The 26,147-nt window shown below is 36.5% G+C and overlaps 1 protein-coding gene across 1 annotated transcript in view; it reads right to left on the bottom strand.

Annotated features, from left to right (window-relative positions):
- The window catches only part of SORCS3 (sortilin related VPS10 domain containing receptor 3), a 694,786-nt gene that overhangs the window by 86,995 nt on the left and 581,644 nt on the right, over positions 1-26,147 (bottom strand). The window contains exons 12-14 of the mRNA XM_031955808.1: positions 20,613-20,689; positions 19,545-19,636; positions 8,691-8,798 (exon numbers count right to left, since the gene is read on the bottom strand). Coding sequence (XP_031811668.1) covers positions 8,691-8,798; positions 19,545-19,636; positions 20,613-20,689 — 277 coding nt within the window. The remainder of the gene's footprint in view (positions 1-8,690; positions 8,799-19,544; positions 19,637-20,612; positions 20,690-26,147) is intronic.

The raw sequence follows: 26,147 nt of genomic DNA, 5'->3' as shown, positions 1-26,147 counted from the left end.
TCAGCACACATGACACACACATCCACCATCTGAAAATAAAGCCCCAAAACTCTGGCTTACTTCTTTTCATGCATCATTTCTCATGATGACCTCAGTTGTTCCTATAGGTTCAGTTATTGGACTTGTAAATACAACTCCCCAATCTATATATCCAATCCTGGCATTTCTTTCAAAATGTCTTGAAATGCAGACATCATAAATAGCCCATAAGACATATGGCACTTGATCTCCCATAGGCACATTAAGTTTAACATGATCAACAGAGACTCATTCATTCCTCAGTCAACCCTCCCTTTTGATTAATCTTCCTGTTTCCATTGAAATCACTATTATCCTTCCAATTACTTAAGTTTGTAGTCTCTGTGACCTCTTGATTTCTTTCACTCCTATACATCCAATTCATTGTCAAATCTTGTCACAACCCTATCTTAGTCTAGGCCTTCATCATCTCTCATTTAGCCCATCATTATTGCTAATTGTTTTCCCTTCAAGTCTCTTCCACTGAAATCCATCTTTCACACAACCAGAAAGGTGATTTTCTTAAAGTGAAGATCTATGCTGCCTCTCTCCAACCATTCAATCAATTCCAGTGACTCTCTTTTACTTCTAATATCAAACATGATTTCCTATATTTAGTATTTCTCTACAACTTGGTCCCTTCCTGTCTTTCTAGCCTACTTACATACTATATTTATTATATATTACACTTATTTATTACTCTTCTCAATACTCTCTCTATATAATAATATTTGTTGTCTTTTCAAGCACATGATGCTACATATCTCTCTAGCACTGGGTATTCTACATGTCTTAGATATACTCTTTCCTCACTTCTGTCTGCTGAAATCATCTTTCGCTGCCCAGATACTAATTTCTCTCCCATCAAAAGTGTGTGTCATATCTATAAACATAAACACTGTCTCATCCATTAAAATGGCAGCTTCTGGAGGAAGAGACCATTTTTATTTTTGTTTTTGAATATCCTGCATTTACCACTGTGTCTAGTACATTTGTCACCAGTCATGTCTGACCCTTTGTGGCCCCATTTGGGATTTTCTTGGTAAAGAAACTGGAATGATTTGCCATTTCTTTCTCTAGCTCATTTTACAGATGAGGAAACTGAGGCAAACAGTGGTAAGTGACTTATCCAGGGTCATATAGCTAATAAGTATCTGAGGCTTGAACTCAGATCTAACTGACTACAGACTCAGAGCTTTATCCACCAGCTGTCCTACTCTGGTACATAGTAAGAACCCCAAAAAATCCTTGATTGATTCTTTAATCGGGCAGCTGGATAACTAAATATAGAGTATTGGACTTGAAATCAGGGGATACCTGATCTCAAATTCTGCCTCAGACATTTATTATGTATGTGACATGAACAAGTTATTTAAGCTCATTCACAATCTTCTAAACCTGTAAAATGGGAATAATCCTAACTCATGGGTTTGCCATGAAGATTAAATGGGATAATATTTAAAAAGCATTCTACAAATTTTAAGTGATAAAGAAATGTTGGTTAATATAATCAAAGCAATCTCCTAATTTTTTCTGCACTGCCCTCCTATATGATTCTAAAAATGAAGGCCATCTTGGGGTTGAAGTTAAGAGTTGAATAAATCATGGATATTCTTAAAATGGCCATGGAAGATACAAACAGCCCTTTAAAAACATAATGATGTGAGTCAATAATACCTTTCCATTCAACCAAACTACTGAATAAAATGACCCTCCAGGCTGTTAATCTGCAAGCCTTTACCTCAGCACTAAAAGCAATCTGAATCTATGCATCTCCTCATGAATTAGTAATGGGCAAGGGAAAGTTGGGGGACACTGGATATTCCATGCCAAGTTCACTGAAATGTGGAGATAATAACATTTGAAGGGAAGGCAGCAGTAAAGATGAGTAAGCAAATATCAGGCTTGTGAGGCAGGGACTGTTTCCCTATTACCTCAAATGTTGGCTCCCTCTCCCAGCTGGAGTTTCAGAAGATGATGCTATATACCACAGAGACATTTGGCCTCGGTAAATAGTGGGAACTGGGTGAATTTTTACTTAAGGTACAAGAAACCAGTCAATGTCATGCTGGAAGAATTTCCACTTACAATCCCATTTTCTTCCATATGTCTCTTAAGGGGGGGGGGAAGTCTATTCATAACTCACCTGTTCTCATATCCCCAGCTCTGTCCTTCCACTGTGAGTCACAGTAACAAAAGGAATCCAAGTTACAGGCTATGAACTAGAAGCCACCTCAGGGTCCATCTAGTACCACCCATACCTAATGGAGAATCCCCACTAAAACATAATGGATAAGTCAGGCTTTGCTTCACAAACTATGAGTATTTCTTTAAAACACGAAGTTAGAAGTTCAAAAGTGGACACAGATGAACAGAACAATACTATTACTAATGGGATAAATTTAAAATAAATTTGGGGAAAAAACAAGTTGTACATAACAGGAGTTGATAGTTTCTTCTTATTAATAAGAATATTTTAAACTTTAAAATTTGGCTTTGAGGCAGCTATATGGCACCGTGGATAGAGCACTTGTCCTAAAATCAGGAGGACCCAAGTTCAAATGTAGCCTCAAACAGTTAATACATACTACCTGTGAGACCCTGGGCAAGTAATTTAACCCCAATTGTCTCAATGTCCCCCCCAAAAAGGGAGACCTCTTAAGTTTTATAAAGTATTTTACACATGTTATTCTCATTTGATCCTCACAACAAATCCTGTGAGGTAAGGATGATGATGATGATGATGATGATTATTCCCATTTTACAGTTGAATAAACTGAGTCAGAGAAAGAGAGATTTCAGTTAATTATCTTCTTGACTCCTAATCCAGTAAGGTAATTTTTTAATAAATTGGAATATTCATCTTGATGATAAGCTTTTAATATCCGTGTGTTTTTAAAAACAACACATGCTACTTGGAATACCTCTAATATTTTCTTCTATCAAGCCAAAGTTTGTATCACTGCTACTCCTATCCTTGTTCTGTCCTGTAAGCCCAAGCAGAAAAAGTCTAATTTCTCTTCCTCCATGACAGTTATTTTACTCCAATATTTGAATAATGCCATCATGCTCCACTCCCCCATCATGACTCCATCACCCTCTCAGGGATTGTAAGGATCAAATGAGATCTGATTTGTACAGTGCTGGGCACACAGCAAATGCTAAGATCTTAGTAAAACTCATACTTGGTTGTAAGTTACCTAATATATGGCAAATATATTTTCCAAATAAAGTATGTAAGCAAAGAGCCTTCATGACTAAATGGCAGGACCCAAGATTCATCTATTCACATGAAACATTGCTGTCACTAAGCCTCCTCTTTGAAAATGAATCCCTTTCCAAAGAGATTGTCCCACAAGTCATCAATCCTTTAGTATAAATAAATCCATCAGATCATTTAATATACTTCTAATTTACTTATTCTAGGAAGAGCCTCTAGGGTGGCTAGGCCAGGGCATATAAATGAAAACATTTTTAAGTTTTCTAAATTAATTTTTCTAAAATTTCTAAAATTCTAAAATAATGCCAAAAATAAATGGCATCAAAGTGTAAAAAGAACAGACAGACCTCAAACTGCCTCTGCCTTCTCAAGCTCCCTCATAATGATATCATGGGCCCCATTCCACTTAATAACATTAAAATAAGCTTCAGACTAAGGTGGAAGAGACCGAGGACCTGTGCGCCAATTTTATTACAAATCTCTGTGGGAGAAAAAGGTAAACAGGCGTGTTAACTTATCCCTTGGGTAAATGGTTTGAACCACAATGTGACCTCTCCTCACCACCCTGCCTACTGCACCGTATCTGAAGCTGAAAAGAAATGATTAACGTTTGAGATTAAGCTAACATAGAACTTAAAATATTGCCTGAAACTTGCCAGGGAATTCCAGGTCATGCAAGGATTAGTGTATCTATGGTATTGTTCAAAGGGATGCCCAGGAGAAACATAAAATCAGCTCAGATAAAGCTGAATACATAGCAATGCATGCCAAATTGGGGCTGTGAGATGGGAGAAAGACACAGATCAGCATAATCCTGATCAGTGAGGAAGTAGCATAAAACCTGGGCAATGTTGACCTCAAACAACTTCACTCCGGCTTGAATGTTAAAAGCAGCGTGAGTGAGAATGAGCAGTGTACAAAGTGTGTGCCCTCCTCTGACAAAGCAATGATTCTGCACTGGGGAGAGATATCAGAGGATGGAAAGGAGCGTTGTCAACGAGCCAGAAAGGAGAAAAGAACTTACAATTGTCCCTGCTCCAAGCACTGGCATCTGACCCACCAAGGAACCAGTAAAACCCCTGAGCTTTGCCAACAATCCTGTAGCTTCAGCCTTAGGACCATACTTGGTCCTTCTAAATACTGATGTGTTCATATACCCTATCCATTGTCTCTTTCATTTACAATGTGAACTCATTGACAGATCATTCTATTTGTATCCTCCATGCTTAACAGAGTTTTTGACACAAGGAAAGAGCTGAAAAGTTTTTTTCATTCATTCACTAATTGATTCTACCCATTTTTGTACATTTGCACGCTATCAGTCTCATAAGAAATGCCTTTGGGTAAGAAAAATTGTGAGTTGGATAAAGAGCTGTTTGCCTTAGCAATGTGGAATTTCTTTCAGTAACTAGATTCCTTAACAAATGTTGAGAAACAGCTTTTTGGAATGGTCATCCCAGGAACAAGGTTCATATTGTTATGCCACAGTTCTCTTTTATTGTCCTGACTCAGTTTCCCTAATTGGTCTATTTCAGTTTCCTTAACTGTTCTGACTCAATCCCCTTAGTTGTAACACCCCCCTCTCCCTTTGGTTCATTAAGACTGAGGATCATTTGCTCTAAGGTTATAAATTGTTAATGTGAGACTCAAGATGAGGGGGAGATCAGACTTCCTGGCTCCTAACTCCTTCTGCCCTCAAGAATTTATGGTACTACCCCCCTCTAAAATATTCCAAAAGATAAAACTATCCTCATTGACATCTTTACTTCTGTTTATACAGACATCCTGACTCTGGCTTACAGTCTCCCCCCCATCCCACTAGAACCAAATTTATGGTCCTGAAACTTGCCACTCTCAATGTTCTGACTCTGCCCCTGCCTTGGTCTACCCCTGTAGCTGAACCATGTGGGTATATATGTCATTGAGAACTCACATTCACCACTGGATACTTTGAGACAAGAGTCCTGTCCAGTCAATTATACTCTCCAATTAATAAAATATTAAAAACTCTCTAATCTCTATCTTGCCTCAGTTTCTCCAGCATTACAATATTAATGAAAAAGCATGGAATTTGAAAGTTGTTGCTGAGAAATTGGGACCTTTATTCAACAATTATAAGTAATCAGAGGATTCTGGATTAATATGACAACATCAACAATAGTAACTTATGTTTGTAGAGTGCTTCAAAGTTTGCAAAATATTTTACAGCAATGCTGTGAAGTAAAGAAATCAGCATTTTTATTTTCATGATACTGAGGAAGAAACCAGATCTCAGAAAGTGAATCAATTGATCATGGTCACACAGCTAGTATCAGAAGTCAGATTTGAACCCGTTTTCTTACTTTCATGGCTTACAATCTATGAATTACATGAAATATGTGTAAAAAAGGGAAGAAATATATTCATAGGCCAAAAGCTTATCCCTTTTAAGAACAGAGCAAAACTTCCATAACTCACAGTTTATTCTCTTTGACAATGTCAGTCATACCTACCTTCTTTGGAGACATCCTTCATTCACTAAGAGGAACTAAGAAATTTCTGTTGGTTTTTAGGAGCTGGAATCTTCTAATTCACTCTTCTCTGGTCTACACTGCACTGCCTAAGTTATCTTCCTAATAACCTTAGACAAGAATGTATAGCATAAGAATAAGAATCCACCATCCACTTTATCTAATCTATTCTTATGTGAATAAGGTATAAGTTTACTTTACTATGTTTTATGAATTAGAGTCAAGTCTCAATTATAATTAGAGGCTATTTTTTATTCTTTCCTTAAGATATTTAGTTCCCTTTATTATTCATCTTCATTGCATTTATTTAAGTCAATGAGTATCACTATTTTTCCTCTCTGTAGATAACATCTCTTGAATTACTGGCCATTTCCTCTACTTTTCTTTCATACATAATCCATATACATTATATATCAAACATGCCACTGGGGTTAGCAAAAAATGTATGTTGGCAATTTTTTTTTCTCTCTCTCCCTCCATTATTAGTTTACAGAAAAATATCCACTTCATTTGTAGCTTAAAAGAACCTTATTGAAAGTCCTCCTTTTCTAGAAGAGGAGAACAAAATCCAAAGAGTTAAAGTGAAATTCCCAAGAATACATAAGTAGAAAATAATAGATCTGAGATTCAAACCCAAATTTTCTGATACCAAAGGCAACTCATCCATCCTATATCACATTTCTTTTCCTGACACTTGTTAACATTGTACTCTGATACACTCTATCCCTAGAACAGAGCCTATTTTAAGCTTACCCCCAAATTCAAATCCCATTTCCTAACACCATATTCTCAATCAATTGTGTACTTTCCATTGCTAAATTCTTCTTCTAAATCTACATTCAAACAGCAGCAGTTGTGAAAACCCATCCTGTGCTTGCTAAGATTTTCAGTTTCTTAGCTAAAAATTCATAATACCTAAAGATGCTCCCTACTGACATTTGTGTTGGTTGTAAGGTTTAACAAGTCTTATGAGATTCTTCATTATATTTCAATTTTACACAGGACTGGCCCTCAGCAGGGAATTGCCAAAACACCATGACTCATCTTTAGTTCCTATGAAGAGCATTTGTTAGGTATCCTATCTCCTGGAATGATCTTCATTATTTTTATATTGAAGGAATATGAGAACATGTGAACTCCTTAGAGGATCTAGATCCATTCTTCCTTCAAAGCATCTTAAAACTGTTTCCCAGTCCCAGTGGTTCTATGATTGTGAGTTCTTTTTTTATTCTATTTTTTTGGCAAGTTATTTTACTTGCCAACCACATTAAATAGTTTAGGATCTCCTTCTGACTTTTTACTCCTATTTCTTTCAAAGTACTCCATTCTTTCCAATAATGCTTCATGTCAATAAGGGGGAGAACAACAAGGTTTCTTCCAGACTTTGTACCTTTCCTTACAGAACAATAAAAAGCCAACTTCTGCATCCTACGTGCGAGTAATTTTTGCTTGGCACTGGAAGAATCATAACTAGAGTTCACTCTCTGAAGGTCATTGGAACATTCTCTTTGCCTCTGTGCCAGCTAAAACTGAGATCTCAATTTTCAGTTATCTTTGCTAAAAGCCATGATATACTACATGTCTGATATGCCTAGTCTTTTCATGGGGGACTGTAAGAAAAACAATTTATTGTGACCCTTCCCATGTTTCCGTCTTGATTTTTCATATATCAGGTCCTAATTATTCAAGTTTACTCTACAATTAGCTGATTCCAGCTAATACCCTAATGCAATTACTCTTAATTGGTATCTGAAGGAAGGTTATTTAAAGAAACTCAATTTCTAGTCACTTCTTGCTTTTCTTTTCATCATGTCTCAATGCATGTTAAGTCATTAGAAGAGAGGTCCCAAAAGTCTTAGTACAATTTTAACCTTTAGCATCTGAAATCTAACTCTTAACTACTATAACTCAAAACGGCATGGAATCTATTTGGCCACCTTGTATAATAGCCTTGCCCATGATGCCACAGATGTCTGTGATCCCATCTGATTAATTATATAGTCTGGTTACATAAAAGCTACCAACTATAGCAGAGGATTTATTTCCTCAAACACAAGTGAACAACTTCTAAGGAAGTTGTAAAGAAGTAAATGTATGGCAAAAAATATTTGATACCAAGCCACAACTGTAAAGCTGGAAGGAACTTTAGGGGTCTTGAGGGTCTCCTCTCCAACCTTTATATTTTACAGATGAGGAAACAGATCCAGAGAATGTAAGTGACTACCCCTATGACAGCAAGTCACAAAACAAGGAATCTAACATGGATCTTCTGATCCTCTAAACCAGATTACACTGGATATCATTGGAAATAACTGAATCTTTGAAAAAAGATATCTTCAATATCTTGCAGGCCAAACTACTTGGCTTGCTTTCAAGAAGATCTGAGTTTTCTGGACAAGTTATTTAATTTCTATCAGCCTATTTCCCCACCTGGAAAATGAGGAGACCATACTCAATGGCTCTGATATTTATATCCGCTTTAAATTTATTATTATATGATTTTTATCTGTCAGCAGTATAGAAATATAGCAGATTAAACTGACTCAATAGAATTTGTGACTTACAGTATGGAAAGCACTTCTAAAAAATTCTTGATTTCGCCTTGATTCTGTCATATTTCTCATTAACATAAGAAAAAAAAAGTATTCAATTCTCTAAGCTGCATAGTCCTTTGCTGAACTGGAATGAGCTGGGAGTTTACCACAATGCCTGACATTTAATTCCCTCATTAATCTTCTCAAAATGCTTTTCTTTGGTCCTTACCACAGTCCCATGAGGCAAAGGTAACAGTTGTTAAAATTCTCATTTTATTATTGACCCATTTTATAGATGAGGAATTGAGGTTTAAAACAATTTTGAGACCTAAGGTCACAGAGCAAGTCAGTGATCAGAGTTAAAATTTGTGTTGTCTGGATTTCTACTGCACCATCAGCAGTACTCACGTCATTATCTGTGTCTCCACACCTGGATCCACCAGAGACCCATCCACGAAGAGTGGAACCGAAGTAAAACCATACTTGTCCCAGGAGCTCCCCTCATCGAAACTCACCCTGGGTTGGAAACAAACACATGGAGGAGACAACTGAAAATCAAGCCATGTGGGTCTGTCATCATTTCACAGATTATTAAATTTCTTTCTACATCCTGTGCTCTGGCAGTGTGGATTATCAGTAGGCAATAATCTTTTCCATCTCCCCATATTATTGTAAGATTTGATCAAAAATGTACTTCCTGGTTTAGGCAAGGACTATGTCTGAATGGTGAAAGCATGGAAATATATTAAAATTAAAATGCTGAACCAGAGAAGGTGGCTGGTGGACAAAGCATCACGTCGCAAGCACCCAGACTGAAACCAGAGGTGTAATTTACACTAGAATCAATCCAACTCTCCAAGTTTCTGACATAGATAAATTGAGTAGTGCAGAGTAAACCCTATAGGGTATGTATCTTTCAGATGAAACCTTAAAAAAAAAGCAATTTCCTATTTGTTCAGAGCCTATTAAAGTTGCCTCTCACATATACATTGGCACACACTCTTGGCCCAGAACCAAGACTTCTCTGTTGTACTTTGAAGAATAAGCATTGTGTACTAGTATTAAGGGGAGGGACGAGCCTATTCCAAGTTTAAACAGATCTTCTTCCTACCTTCTTTTTCTTATTTAAAGGTTCATCCCCATTTAGCCACAGTAATTACCAAAACCTTCCCAGAGGTCTTTTCTCAAGTTATGAATGTATTTCCCCAAACTTGATTCACCCTATCATTGGTATCCAACACATGGCAATCTCTCACGTCAATTTTATTCTGTGTACTCAAACTGTTCACTTTCTTTTCCTCATCTTTCTTTTTCATCAAGATCCACTTTCCCCTTATTCATTTTTTTTCCTGAAATCACATAAAAATAACACTGATTTATTCATTCTTCTTCAGTAGCCAGTGTACAATGAGAGAATCCCTGTGCTCTGAGCTTGCTGAGGACTGTCTGCAAATGGAGAGAAAACAGCCTTCCATAAAAGTTTATTTGTTCCTAAATTATCTGCTTCTATCTTGATTTCTAAAGAATTGGTCATTTCAACCCTTTCCATAATAGATACCTATACTGTGAGGGCTGGAAAGTAATCCCAGCCAAGTGAGAGAGACAGGGGAAATACAATTCCTTTTCTGGGCAAAAGTGTTTCTCATTTCAGAAATGAATAATAAGGCCCAGTCTTGTAGGATGCTGCCTTTCCTTCCATATAAAGTACATGATTGCAATTCCTTGAATGTTCATTAAAAAGGACGACTGGAAAAGAGATCTTTGTTTCAATAAATACCATATCCAACAGCTAGTTATCTACATCCATGAGGATCATAAGGCCAGGTGGTATTATTAGTCCCTTCATCTTCCAAGTCAGAAATGCTGCATCTCTGATAGCAAGTAGTTTTACCCTAGATAGAAACTAACTTTGGTATGTTTCTTTGGTAACTTTCTCCCAAGTCTTTTTCTCAAATCTTCCACAGGTCAGTATTTAGCTTTCATATACTTAGAGGGCAAATTTACAAACCCATCAGACCTTGGTGAGAAAGGAACATTTGACCTCTGATGGAAGAAACTTCTGAAAATAAAGTTATCCATAAAGAAAATCCCTGGGAATGGGGGGGGGGGGTGGTAATGGAGAAAAACTCACTTGAAAACAAAGCCTTCAGATCTAAGTGCCTGAGGTACAAGTTGGCACAATGGATAGAGTGCTGAGCCTGGAGTTAGGAAGACTTGTCTTTATCCTTTCAAATATCTATTTTCAGATACTTATTAGCTATGTGTCCTCAAGCAAATCACTTAACCCTATTTGTCTTTGTTTCCTTATCTGTAAAATGTGCTACAGAAGACAAACTACTACAGTAGCTATAACAAGAAGATCCCAGATGGGTCACAAAGAGTCAGAGATAAATAACTGAACAACCCAGTATAAGTCCCTGAACTATCATGGTTTGACACTAGTGAATACAAGTTTTATGAGACTTGTTATATTAAAATTCTGATAAGAAGTATTTATCAATTCTTCATTTTCAAGCCAACAAGACATATTGAATGGTGTCACACAGGGATCCATTTTAGGAGCTGCTCCAGTCAATATTTTTGTTAACCTGAATGAAGGAATTGAGAATATGTTCATCAAATCTATAAGCAGAACAAGATGAAAGGGATTTGCCAATACTCTAGAAGCAGAAATAAAATTCAAAATGACCTCCCCAAGTTGGGAAGATAGTCAATGGATGAGATCGGGATGAAATCCAATAAGGTAGTCCACATACAGAAAAGAAAAAATAAAATAAAACTATCAAGTGTACAAATACAGAATAAAGGAAAATGGATTAGCCATTAATGTAAACCAAAAGCTGGATTAAGGTCATGCTTAACTACAAGTTAACAGTAAACCAAAAATGATGCTATTGTGAAAAAAATTCAGTCATTGTGGTATTGAGAAAGGGCTATAGAGAATATGGTGAAAGCTATTCTTTTATTATAGTCTAAATAAAAAAAGTGGGTCTACTTTTAAGAGACGTGGAAAACTGACAATGATGATGAAAGAGAAGAAAAACAGATTCTACTAGAAAGGATTATTTGAATTTGGGTCATTTGTTCTGGGAAAGAGTAAGTGATAGACTGAATTAATCAAGGTTTTTAAGTATAAGATGAGGATGCTAAGCAGTTGTTCTTACTATCTGTGGAAGATCAAGGAAGAGGAAATGGATTTTAATTAAAGCAAAAGAGGCTATAGTTGAACATAATGAAAGGTATGACTATCAAAATGAAAGATAAAAGATGAATAGAACTTTCAATGGGTGATTGAGAGAGGCTGTAATGTGTTCATCCTTTAAAAATTTTCAAATACATCAATAGCCAACTATGTCTTGAATAGTTTAGATGGTCATCGACCTGAGGGCATGGAGCAAGATAATTTTATCCCTTGAGACCCTTTTTAATTCCAAAATGCTTTAATTTTTTATTCAATTCTGGACAAAACTTTTAAAGAAGATATTGACAAAATAAAGAGCAATTTAGAAGGGACAAATTAGCAAAGGGAAGCAGAAACCATAGACTATGAGGAAAGGTTGAATAAGCTAGTAATCTTTAGCCTGGAGAATGTAAGATGATTTTTGTCTTCTCATAGCTAAATGCAAAAGTAGGACAAATGGGCAAAATTTATAAGCATGCAAATTTCAGAGCAAAGATTGCTCTTAAAATCAGACCAGTCAATTTCAGTTAAATAATGAGCTCTCTATTTCTATAAATATTCAAACAAAAGTTGGCCAACCATTTGCCAGGGATGTTGGACTAATTGATTTCTAAGGTCCCATCCTAAGATTCTATAGTTCTATATTCTTATACTTTTTTTTTTTTTTTACCAAAGGATAACAGAAAATCATAACACTTCAAAACAACTCTTGGAAACACTGAAGAAAATGATACCTTGTATTGCCACTAGAGAAAGAGCTGCATTCATGAAATTATCCTAGTTTGGGGACAATGGGTGAAATCTGTCATCCAGGTTTTCTTTTGAATTGAAGTGTGGAGATGGAATCAAGATGCATGAAATTTTCCCATATAAGTCTAGACCTCAGCAATAGGCATTTCTAGGCATCATTATTTCTATATTGATACACCTCCATCAAAGCCCTAGTGCTTATGGCCATTTTTGGATGAATACAGGCATTTGAAAAGTCAGGGAATATTTTCACCACCACCCCCAGCAATTCATTGAAAGAAGTCACTGACAGCTTATCATGGCTAACCAAACAGCCCCTGATCCTACTGTCAATTAGGACCGCTGTCTGTAGTCATTCTTCATCAGAGCACAGCAGTGCTCCATGGGCTATATTGTGTTTAAAATACTTATAAAAATCAAAGATAAAACTAGAGGGAAGCTCACTTGCTTGCAACAGCACTTAGGTTCCATATCTTTTTCTCTAAATGCAGGTATTCACAAATAGAGGGAATTTTAATTTGGTTTCATGCACATCTGTCTACCTATGCTTTCGATTTGTGGGGAAGAAAGAACACGCTTTATTAACCTAGCTCAAGCTCTTCAGCTTTTCAATTATAAACTGCTATTTTCTTCTGAAAGCAACTTGGTTATCAACTAAATCTGAGAATTGCTACAATTTAAATGAGTGTTCAGAGCTGGAAAGAAGGATGGTATTTTTTTCTTCTACATTCACACATATAGGTACCATTAATAAAAATTTTAAAATAGCCAAAGAAAAGAGAAACAATGAGCATAATCTCTCTATATACAACAAATAATCTCATTTCCTAGAGGGGTTAACACCATTAGAAGACAGTGTTTATATTCCAAAAGTCCATTTATGTCACACAGGCAAAATTAATCAAAATTTTCATGGAAAGTTTTGTCATTTTATAGCAAAACAAATGAACATATGAATAGAGGTACATATATAAAGAAAATGATTTTATTTGTTATTTTTATTCTGCTGCACATATTTTGTGACATAATTTTAATTTTATAATTACTGCATACAATGATTTGTACATAAGGTGATCCATGTGTATCTGTGAATAGTGGTTGAATACCCAAGTTTGGATTTAAGACCAATAACCATTTCAACATATTCTGAAAGAGAACAGGACAGCAATTCAAAGTTATGAACCCCCTTTCTCACAATAATATTTTAAATGCACAAAATAAAAAGATACTATTACAAAGGAAACCAGTTATATTGAAGTGCACTTAGAAAAATATTTTTTTAATAGAATTCAAAGAACTCAGGTTTAGAAACCTTGAATTAGAGATTTTCATAATCATTTACTTTCTCTGGGGCTTTTATAATTTTGAAAACCAAAAAGAACTACTTTCGATTTGGACAGTTCAAATTAAAGCTGATAGCCCTTGTGACTTTGAAGGGCCATACAATAATTCAAGTTCCACCTAGCTATTCACAGGTAGGTGCATTATTTTGGAAATGGACAGAATTGTGAACATAAGCCAAGACTGTTAAGGCACAAATTCTCAGTCATGCAGAACAACAAAGAAGTCCTCTTTTCTCTGTGGGATATTAGATCTGGAGCTGGAAAGGACCTTGGAGGTCATATAGACCACACTTTTCAGTTTGCATCAGAGGAAAGTGAGCCCCTGAGAGATTAAATGATTTATTCAAGGTTACACAGATTATACTTGGGAGAGCTGGGATGTGAATTTATAGTTCATCTTTCTTTCTACTCTACCAACAGATAACACCCCTCCAAAAGTCTTCCACTTAATATGTTGTTTACTCAACAAAGTAAGATAGAACTCACTTTTACACTTTCTCCTAAGAAGAGCCACTTTCATTTTTCTTCAACTCATTGACCTTTCTGTACTAATGACCCAAAATCAACCAAGCAGATTCATGCTCTTTCTCCCAACAGAGAGAAGAAGCAGGTGCATGTGAAGGTAAAGTTAAGTTTATGGTAAATTTCTTTCCTCCTTCCCCCACCATCCAGGCCCCAAGGCCTCCAAGTGGGAGCTATTTCCATCCCAATCCTAAATGCCTGGTTTTTCTGCTCTGTTTCCATCCCTATCCTACATAAGCACAAGTCCCTATACAGAGATAATTCAAAACATGGAGTAGCACCTAACCACTACTGCCTTTTCCAAGAACAAAAGCTTTCAGGACCCACACACATTTACAGAAGGCACAAGTCAGCAGCAGCATATAGAAATGTCTACCTTTGTACATGGTAACAATACAAACTTTAGCAGCAGCAGAATATAAAAAGATTTCTATCTTTTCCACACACTGATATGAAACAAATTTTAGTTTCTTGGGAGGTTTTACAGGTTGAAATTTATACAAAACTGAAGGGATCTCCTAAATATCAAGTTGAGCTTAGTGTAAGCAGTAGTGTCCTCTCCTTACTTGTATACATACATACATACATACACACATGTGAAATCTCCAGGTTTCAGGTAGAGGGAACATCAATTAATTGACTAATAATTAAGGGAAATCAAAAAGGGTTTCTAAGGCAATCCAGAAAGACATTTTGATTCTGTCATAAGATCATAGATTTTAAATTAGAAAGCATTTCAGAAGTCATGTAGTCTAATACCATCTCTGTACAGTTGGGGAAACTGAGGCTTATCATGATTTATGATTTACCGAACTATCACAATGATTGTAATCCTCAAAGCTAGGACTCAGGTCCTCAATTCTGGATTAGTGCTCTCTCTAGCAAATCACACTGCCCTTGCTTCTCCTGCTCAATTAATCTCTAATGCTATCTTAAATCTTACAGGCTAAAGATCAAATTCCTTAGCATTTGTGGTCATAAAGTCCTCTGAAAATTGGCCATTTGGAAACCTAGAGACCTGAATGTCTACCCTTAACTACTGTTATTCCCTAATATATAAAACTTATCATCCTTTGAACACATATGTTCTATGGAAACTAATCTAAAACAATTAGCATATATTGCATGCTTTATTCTTACAGTACATAACGCACCTAGAATGTAATACAAAATGTCCTTGCTCTCATAATGAGGATACAATTGTGGGATATCATATGGGATCAAGGAAGTATATGCAAGATACTGTGAAGAGAAAAGAAACAGGGCCAGCAACTAAGAGGATCTAGAAAAACTTGCCATGGGCAATGTTAATTGATTTGAGACTTGAAGGAAGCTAAGGAATCTAAGAGGGAGAAGTAGAAAGGGAATATGTAAGGACATGAAGGAAGGGGATGAAATTCTGATTTTAGGGAACCAGAAAATAGGTTATTTTGGATGGAATATAGAAATTGCTAATCCAATTAAACCTGGAAAAATAGACTGGAATCCCATTGTAAAGAGATCTAAAAGCCAAGCCGAGAAATATATCTGTCATCTCCGTGATGTGATAAAGTACTGGACTCTGACTTAGCAGGACCTGAGTTTAGATCCTGCTTTGGTAAATCACTTAATCTTTCTTAATGTTAGAGCCCTCACCTGTACAGTGAAGATAATAATAGCAGCTATTTCATAAGGTTGTTGTGAAGATCAAATAAATATATATAAAGCACTTTGTAAAAATATAACAAATTATATAGTGCTATTATTGTTGTTGTTTATCATCATATTCTATACTAGAAGAGGCAATAGAGAATGAGTGAAGTTGTGAGCAGGGGAAGAACAGGATCTTTATTGACCTTTCTATCTTACTACCTCTTTGAAGAATGAATTGGGAAGGGGAGAGAGAGTCTCTGCTCCTTCACTAATGTTGTTCCCTTTTCCCAGAAAATTCCATCTACCGATTGAGACCTATGGAATCCTTCCTATCTTTCCAAAGTCAATCTAAACTATTAGCCTTTCCTGATCATCACAGGTTGGAACTTAAAGAAGCACTCATGGGAAACACATACCCCATCTTATACTCGCTATACATGTTTCACATCTTCATCTAAAGTGAATGAATCTTGAGGGTAACAACAGCTTAAGGCTTCCCTGTGTTCTTCCATAACATCAAATACACAGCAAATAAAATTGAAAGACATTCTTTAGAAGAGCTTCCTGATCCATCATCTCCATATTCAGCTAATCTCAGTTCATAGGGAATTTGCATTCCCTAAAGGTCAGGGGGTTTTAGGTGTAAAATTAATATGGTTATAAATAGCAGCTGATCTTTGAGGTGATTTGGCACCTTTATTACTAATGGCTAAAAGCACTGCAAACATCTCTCTCATTAATGTTCCCCTACACACTCCCTTTGAAGTCAGCAGTTGCTGCTAATGATTATCCCACTTTATAGATGGCAAAGCTGAGGGAGTAATTCCCAACGTGACTGAGCAAATAGGTTGAAGACCTGAGGTCTTGAGATCATGCTTGCTTGCCTTCCTTCTCTCCCTTGTCAGACTACAATGTTTTCCTGAAATATCACAAACCCAAAAGTTTCCCAGAATTTTATTATTTAATACAGGGCTCTTAAGAGGCTGGAATGTTTCAGTCTGTGTCACAAATTGGCATTCATAATGTCCTTCAAAACCTGCCTTCAAAGCTTATCTTTCTCAAGAAGCTTCGCTAACTAATTCTATATGCTTATCTTGGTGTTTCTAAAATAAGTGGCAAAGACTTCAGTCTTTGCTTTCAGACCAAAGCCGTTTAAACTGTAGGTCTTGACCCATTGTGGGGTCTTGTAACTGAATGTGGGGGTTATGAAATTATGGCATATTATCAGTAAATGTTTAATTTCATACCTATTTTATAAACCTATATATCTAGGCTCCAGTAAAAATTTCTTGGATAAAAAAGGTTCTGAGTGGGAAAATGTTAAAAAGCCGTGGTGTAGACCAACTCACAGCTCAAGAAAAATAATCTTCTTCAAGATCTGACAAATGGTTTTCCAGTTGACACTTGATGACCTCATGGTTAGCCCACTCCAGATTTGGATCCTTCTAATCGTTGGTAATTTTTTTGTTTACCAAGCTCAAATTTACCTCTTGGCAATCTCTACCATTGCTGCTGATTCTGGCTTCTGAGACCAAACAGAACAAGTCTAATTCCTTCTCCCCAAATCTGAAGACATCTATCATCACCTTCACAATGAATGACTTCCCTTCCTGAGGCTAAACATCTCTGCTGATCCTCCAAATCATGATTTAAGGCCCTTCCTAAACCTTTATCTAAGCACTCTCTACTTTATCTATATTGTTTCTAAAATGGACATCTAGAACAGAATAGAATATATAAGATGTAGTCTGACAAGAACAGAATACAAGATTTTCACTTTTTTATTTCTGGAGATTATGCCCGAAGTCAAGGTATAATTTTAGAAGACATTTATGGCAAAGTCCCTAGGCAATGCTGAAACAATAGAATAATCAAGTGAAATAGGAAATTATGTTGCCTGTTGGATAAATTCCTCTCTTCCTACCCAAATCCCTTATTCTCAACTCTACTTCAATTCTTTCACCCAGTTCAACTGATTTTTCTTTATATCACTTGTCCTGGAGGTTTTCCATGATTGCAAAATTACCTAGTTATGGTTCTGGCTATGACTCTCTTATTGCAGTCTAAAATCATATCAACTTCCTTGGATGCTCTGTTAACTCAGACAGAGCTGGTAGTATATTAAAAAACATAAAACTATTTTTCCCCAGACAAACTGTATATATGTTTATATATACATACATGTATTTACATAATATATGTCTATATACATGTATGTATATATACATACTAATATATGTGTAATAAACCTATATAAAATCTTGTACACAAAAAGAAAATAAATCAATGAATTTGATATGAAACTTAAAAAAATACACTAGAAAAATGATGAATGTAAAAGCCTCAATTATGCCTAAAAGTAAAAACTTGACAATCAAAAAGTCTAACAAAAATTAAAGTTTAAAAATTATCTACCATTTAATTGATAAATAAAACTGGGATCTGTTTTTAAAAATAAGTCATGCTATGTATTTTTAATTAATGCCTCCTTTCCAGATTTTTACTAACAACTTCTTAAATAATACATTTCAGAATTCATAGGGAAGGAACAGCAAGTTTATTGGCCTATAATTTATAAACCACATTTTCTTCCCTTTTTTTTTGCCTGAGGAGACAGGGAGAGAGAAGAGGGAAGGAATCAGGACAAAGCTTCTCTTTTCTAACTGCACCTTCTTTCCTTTTGAAACACTAACTTGTCTTCTCCTTCATGTAATTTTGCATAATCTCCCCACATAAATAAAAACTCCCCAATGGTGGGTATAGAGTTTTTTCCTTCATTCTACCCCTCCCCACCACCACTACCACTCTGACTACATGGACAGATGTTGAGGATAACAGATGTTAAGAAATTATAAGAAATTCATTTGTTCCTGCCCCATTTCGTCCAGGTATTCCTACTGATTGTCCCCTGTGGATTCAGATCTGCCAACATTCTGAAGTCAGTTCTCACTGTGGTCCAAAAATATATAAAGTGTCCCTCTCGGGAAGGGGGAGGAGCTGGGGGGGAGGGGGGAGAAGGGGAGGGCTAATTGTTTAGTTATCAGGCTCCATTCTTGCTTCTGGAGTCCTAACTCTGTGACTCAGAAACCTATGCATAGATTTTGACCTTTTATGGCTCCTGTCTTCCCTCTGATGATTACCTCTAAATTATGCTGTATATATTTTGTTCACACATAATTTTTATACTTGCATCTTCTCTCCTCCATTAGACTATGAGCTTGTTGTGAACGGGGATTAGTGATTTTGTTTTTGTTTTTTTCAGCCTGCTCTTATATTTCTCATGTTTAGTACAATGCTTGGCACATATTTGGCTGCTTGGTATTTATCAAGCAACTTAATAAAAACCCAGTGTCTCAGACTCTCCACCCTGTGCTCCTAAACCTTTGCACTCCAGATTCCTGAGCTGAGATTTCAGCCTCTGATTTCTAAACTCTGGGATTTTGGACTTTGGCTGCCTAACTAGACTGATAGTAGTGCTGAGTACTGAGAAGTATTATCTGATATTCTTTACTTCACGTAGTAGCCACTTGATTTAAAGAACCAACTAGCCTCATTAACATCTATAAAGACTCCCTGTTTTGGTCCATCTTGTTGCATTATTGTTCAAGTTCCAGAGTGACAAATGCTTATTAAATTTAAAAAAGGATTTCTCTTAAATGAATTTGTCAAAATTCTTCAGGTACTGGTCCAGAGATGGCAACTGCTTGTTGGGAAGTGGGGACACATGTGAAGTGGTGCTTGAGAACCCACCTCTGACTATGTATATGAAGTGATATTGTTTGAAAAGCTTAATCCAATTCTATTAGAGATTATTAGGTATTGATCTTTCCTTACCACAAATGCTTGATGGGCATAGATGTGTGTTTCATGGCCACAAGAGCTCCTCCCCAATCCAAGAACCAAATGTTATACTCTTCATCAAAGATCTGAAACAAAAATTAGGTAGGGGTGGGAGAGGAGAAGGGCAAGAAGAATTAAAATGATTTAGTCAAAGTGGACATTCAACAAATTTACTCACAAGGATATTTAACTTTAGAGAGACTTTTCAGGCATTTGAAGACGCAACCTAGGCTTTCTATTCAGTGTAGCTTGGAAATTTCTATACATTTTATTCCTCCAATCAGCATCCCTTTCTTCTAATTTACACTAATTATTATTATATTCAAATAAGAGCAGATTAGAGAATTTCCTTTATATAGAACTTAACTATTCTCTGTCTTGCATTGTCATGTATTTTCTGATACTTGTGTCCTAGTTCCCTATTCTCACCATAATGTCATTTACTTAAGAACAAGATTACAGCTCTGTATTCCTAACAGCACCTGGAATAGGGCCTTGCATGTAACATGTGCTCACCAAAAGCTTGCTGACAATGTTTTATATCCTTGTCCCCAAATACGAACTGATCTAAAAAAGGAAACACTTGGCTATTGTCTAATATCATTAATCAATGGAAAACACATCTATGTATAATTTATGGTTCTTTGAACAAATTTTTCAATTGGTCTAAAATCATTCTAAGGCTATCTTTACACAATAACAGACTTGCTACAGAATTATAGAAAATTCAATCTAACAAGGGAGCTTAGAGATAATTTAGTCTAAAGGCTTTATTTCACCGAGAAAGAAATTGAAGCTAGAGGTAAAATGACTCCTTTAAGACTCCAGAGCTGGATAAGGCAGATCTAGGACTAGAATACATGTCTTCTGAAACACTTCCAGACACATACAGCACACTAACCCTGACAATCAGTTTCTGTGCTGAATTGGCCCAAAAGAGGAAAATTTTGGATATTTTATAGTCCTCACTTAAGATTCCTGAGCAACTTGAGAATCCTACAACCAAGAGTTGAAGCTTCAGAGAGATACCGACATGCCTCCCTTTGCCCTTCTCCAAGTTACCTGTTTCCAGGTATTTCCCCCATCAGAAGAAACAAACATGCCGACTTCCGTGTATGAGAGTTCTGTGCCGACATTTCCTGAAATAGAAGCAAATCATTTGAAGAGCATGAGCCAGCTTTAGGAGCAAATTGATTTGTAGAAATTGATTTTGTGAACAACTTTTGTTTGGTTTTGATTTTTTTCTATTTCTGAACCCCACTATATAGTGGGAAAGGAAACCCAATGTGGGAACAGAAAAATGGACTCAATTATAAAAAGTCATGAAAATGACTTGGAGTTTTATGGTTGTAAATAGAGATCTTAAACATCTTTAACTCTTTTGAATAATGGAATTGCAGAATCTTGAATTGATCAGCTGGTTAATATTAGATTCTGTGCAAGCATCTCCTCTCTAATCAATAGTCATCCAGCCTTTACTAGCATATGTCCTTCAACAGGGATTGTATGACTTAATGAAGCTATTTATTCCACTATGAGAAAGCCAGGGCAGGAAATTAGGACTGTATGGGAATTCCTTCCAAAACAGCACACTAAATTGGAGGGAGGGGTGCTCTAATCCCAGCAAAACCACTTTCCTTAGCCATTAAGTATGTATGTACTACTACAAATTGCTTGAAAATTATGAGTTCTTTTTTATTATACTAGAACGTTAGGTCTTTCCACTCCAACCCACTGGCCCAATTTCCACCTTTTGGAACCAAACAGACTACTTGCTTCTCTGCTTGAGAATTTTTCTCTTTCCTTACTGCCCCTTATCCTCTTACTCTTCTTTAAGCTACAGGTCTTCTAAAAAATATTTTTTAAGCAGATCTATAATTTATCAATGTAGGGAGGCCTCAGCAATCAGCCTGTACAATCACATGTTACCACCTACTTTACCACTGAAAATTGGAAAACTACCAGGGATACTGAGATTAATTAACTTGCCTAGGGTCACAGAGCCAGACCGTACAATGTGAGAGGCAGGATGAGAGCCTTGTTTTCCTCTCTATCATGTGTACCACATTGCCTCTTGAACATCTATAATCTTTTTAATTCAACTAATTTGCTTCAGTTGTTCCTTGTATAACATAATTTTGGATTCATTCAGTGTCCTATTTTTCATTTCCTGGATAATATTCAGTGTTGATTTCCTTTTAAAATGTGGCATTCAGAACTTAACATAATAATCCAGATGTGTCCCAAATGGGGCACAAGAAAGCTTGGAGATTCCACTTCATTCTCTTAGTGTCTTAAGTTACATTAGATTTTAAAGCAGCTTCATCACACCAATGACTTTCATTTTCCTTAAGTTTTAGCATGTGTATACTAACTCTTGAAAGCTCCATGAAAACTCTACTTTACTTTTTGCTTCTTGCATAGCACCTAGGACTGAGAACACTCATCTACAGGATGATATTTGTTCATCTAATCAGAAGCTGCTTAGGTCATTAATCTGAAAGAAAACAAAATATCCCCCTTGCTGCTCATTCTTCATACCCTCTCATATTTCATTGCTTTCTATCATATTTTCTTCAGGGAAGTTTGTATTTTCCAGTACCACCCCATTTACCCAATGGGAAAAGGGACTAACGACTAACTACATATTCTGTGTAGTTCAATTTTGACAGGCAGCATACAGAACCCTAGATGTGAAACTACAAGACCTGGGTTTGAAGACCAAACTGCTTTGGTTGAGTGATTTAGCTTTTTTCATTTATAAAACAGAAAGCCCTCATTTTTTCAACCTTACAGCACTATTGTGATAATAAAATAATATATGTAGAAGTCATCTTTACCCATAATCTGTAACTTTTCCAGAACAATGCTAAAGCAATGTTTGTTTAATGAATGAAACTATCCCAGTTTCTCAAACCAAATTCACCACTGAACCAAAATCAATGGATACATGATGGGGGAATGGACAGAGCAGGATGTTTTTTATGGGGAAAAAGGAAAAAAAAATATGAAGATGCATTGCAGGACCTGGCATTTTTTCTTTAAAAATAGCAGGAAAGGATTGTTAGCTCCTCCACATCTGTAACCTAAATAAGAGTACAATAAAAAGGCAATAATGAAAATGTTAATTGAGCTCCTGACATTTAATGCTCCAGAATGAGAAATTAAAGCCCCGCTACTGCCTGTCAAGCTCCCATCAGCATTAGAAAGCACACAACTAGCCAACTTGTTTTGACACTCAAGCTTCCAAAAATAATCCCCAGGTTCAGTAAGCAGTGGTGCAGGGAAGTGACTAGAGAGAGATTTGTTGAACAGCTCCAAACGGTGAGTGCCTAGAGTAAAAAATCCCATTCCCCTCAATGGCAACTGAAGAAGATATTACTGAAGAAAGGAGAAGCTATTGATCTTTCTTGGGAAATCTGTCTTATCATGGAATTACAGAGCTGAGAGGGAGCCTTAGAAATCACTTAGATCATGTTAGGTGAGCCCATGTTTCCTAGGCAAGATGCAAGGAATAGCCTTTTTCTTCACTTTATATCTATCCCGACCTCTATGTTGCCTAAGCACAGATCTCTGAGCACAATAATAGCTAAATTATGAGAATTTCATCAGTTCCTTGCCCCTTGGACCCATTCCATCCAGGTATCCCTACTGACTTTTCCCCATGGATTCAGATCTACCAACATTCTGGGACCAGTTTTCACTCTGGATGAAGAATATATAAGGAGATCTCTCTCTCTCTCTCTCTCTCTCTCTCTCTCTCTCTCTCTCTCTCTCTCTGTATATATATATATATATACACATATACATATATATATAAGGTGTTCCTCTCAGAAGATGATTGGCTTAATTATCAGGCTTCATTCTTGCTTCTGGAGTGCTAACTCTGTGGCCAGAAACCTTTGCATAGATCCTGACCTTTTGTGGCTCGTCTTCCCTCTGATGATTACCTTCAACTTATTCTCTATATATTTTGTTTATACATAGTTGTTTATATCTTTCTTCTTCATTAGACTGTAAAAGAAAATCTTAATGATCCTTTAGAACAACTCCTTTGTTTTATAGGTAAGGAAAATGAAAGTGGTTTGTCTAAAAATGTATAGAAAATAAAAAACAGAGCAGGAATTCAAATCCACATCCTGACTTCCAATCTATTTTCTTTCTACTTCACCAATGCTGCTTCTTGTGTTTTACCTTGGCTCCCAGTTTAGGGAGTCATGGGGTAGTGATAAGAACACTGGGTTGTACTCATAAGACTTGAATGATAGTATGATCTCTGACACCTGCTATATGTACAATGAGCAAGTCATTTGGCTTTTCAAACCTCACTTTCCCCATCTGAAAATTGGGATAATTCTTGTGTTACCTTTAGGAAATCGTGCTGCAAGAAATGTGAGCTAATCTTCATGAGTGTTTGAGTGGACATAGGGGAGTTATTTTTAACCTAACTCTTCATATGTCTCTGCTGGTCTTGTGTTTACAATCACAGAAATCAACACACCTGAAAAAAAAAAAAAAAAACTTTGCTTTGAATTAATGGACCTGAGAAGACAGCAACCAGTTTCTCTCATTCTTCCCAGTTGATAAGATATAATTATTAGGGATTAACATTTATGAGTTAGAAGAGGCAATCCCTTTATTGTTCAAATGATCAGAATCTTTCCTTAGATGACACAAACAAAGCTGGTGCTGTCATCCATAGCCTCTTCTTCTAAATCCAGGTCTCATTCTACCACAATAGAGCAGATGTGAATGGATCCATCTATTTCTCTAAATGCCCTGGCACCTTACCTTACCTCATGAAGTGGCCTTTTGGCCCATTTTTGCTAGAAATGTCTTGCGTGGCTCAGAGAAAAACTATTTTGAATCTATGTGCTAAACAGGCTAAACAGGCTATGGTATGGATCGGCCAAAATAGCTAGTGCATCAGTTAAGGGATACAGCTGCATCAATTCCCTATAACTTATACATTGTGGAGTAAGATAGAGGTAAGAGTGACCATGTTTTAAAGATTAATCAGAACACCGATGAAGTTTCATCCCCCACAATAACAGTTTTAACATTCTTGCTCTCAGTTGTCTTGGGTTGGGTTTTAGTTACCGTTTTCCCAGAACAGAGAATTTTCCAGAAACTTTTTTCCCCTCACTGGAATGGGGATAGTTTCATATAACCAAGAACCAGGTGCAAACATAGGTGGAGACAGATGGCTACTTATACAAGAATTGTGATACCATAGGCTCCCCAGATTGTTTTCTGTTGATTTCTGACTTTTTTCCCCAGGGAGACCCAGCCTTTTCTTCCATCATTAAGAAGGAAAAGAGATGATAAAGATTTCCCTAGGAAGTAGCACATGGGGAGTACCTGAAATTCGTACTCAACTATAAACTATAAGAAGAGGGAGAGAGAGAAAAAGGGAGGGAGGGAGAAAGAGGAAGAAGGAGAGAGAGGGAGAGAAGGAAAGGGAGGGAAGGAGAGGGAGAGAGGGCAAAGCAGAGGGAGAGAGGGCAAAGGAGAGGGAGAGTCTTTTGAAAGAGATTGTTTTAATGCAAGAGAGGCAATCAGGGCAATTAGAGACTTTGCCAACACTACAACCTTGCCACAAGTAAGCCCTGACAATATCTACCAAGGAAGAAGTGGGGATCAGGTTTTGGAGGCAAACTCCAATAATTCTAACTCTGGTTTTTAATCCAGCATTTGCAAACCATTTTTTGAATGCAAACAATGTATTCCTTCCAGACTCCCTGTGGCATATCATCAAATCTATTAATCCTAAACCCAAAATACAAGGAAGAAAAAATAACTTTGAGATGTTGAGATTATGAGCTATGTACAGTGCATATTCATGAAAGGGTATGGTTGGTTTTCTTTAAGTAATGAATGAATTTGAAGTATTTTAAAATTCATAGATGAATCACTGAATCCATATTTTATATATATATAGTTTTGAAGTAACCTTAGGAAACATGGGGAGAGTTTTGTGAGTATGATTTTGAAGAAGAATTGGAAGTGTCATTTCAGGTTTTCACTGATGACCTTTCTTAAGGTCTCCAAACTCATGGACAAAAATAAATACTGATCTTGATACCTGATAAATATTGACTTTATCTTTGGTGAAAATAGAGATTTGTGTTGTTAATTTTTTTTCTCCAAGACCTACATTTTTATCAGAGTACCTTAAGTGAGACTATTCTACCCAGTTAGATCAAGGACTTCTTTGAAACTTAAAGGAGAGTTTTCCTGGGGAAAATGAGGATAATGCTGGTCCTGTAGATTTGGAGAGAATCTTAGAGATCACAGTCCAACTCTCTCATTTTACAAATGAAAAAACTGAAACAGAGAATATTTTTATTCTTGGGGCTCTTAGGTATACCTGCTAGTTAGTAGTAGTAGTAGCAAAGAAGGAGGGCCCCCTCTCCCTAGTAATGGCTCCTCTCAATGTCAATTAAGGGCCTACATCATAGGGACACTCCTAGCTCCTAGAAACAAGGATCTACACTTTCTCTCCTGTGGTTCAAGGGAAAGCAAGGGTCAAAGGAGTAAAGAGGGTACCTGGAGTGTTCTAATACCCCTACTATGCTGGCATTTTTGTCCCATAGG

The sequence above is a fragment of the Sarcophilus harrisii genome, chromosome 2 (assembly GCF_902635505.1).
Source record: "Sarcophilus harrisii chromosome 2, mSarHar1.11, whole genome shotgun sequence".
Taxonomy (NCBI): domain Eukaryota; kingdom Metazoa; phylum Chordata; class Mammalia; order Dasyuromorphia; family Dasyuridae; genus Sarcophilus; species Sarcophilus harrisii.
The sequence above is the reverse complement of the archived record's forward strand: the minus strand, read 5'-3'. Positions and strand labels throughout refer to the sequence as shown.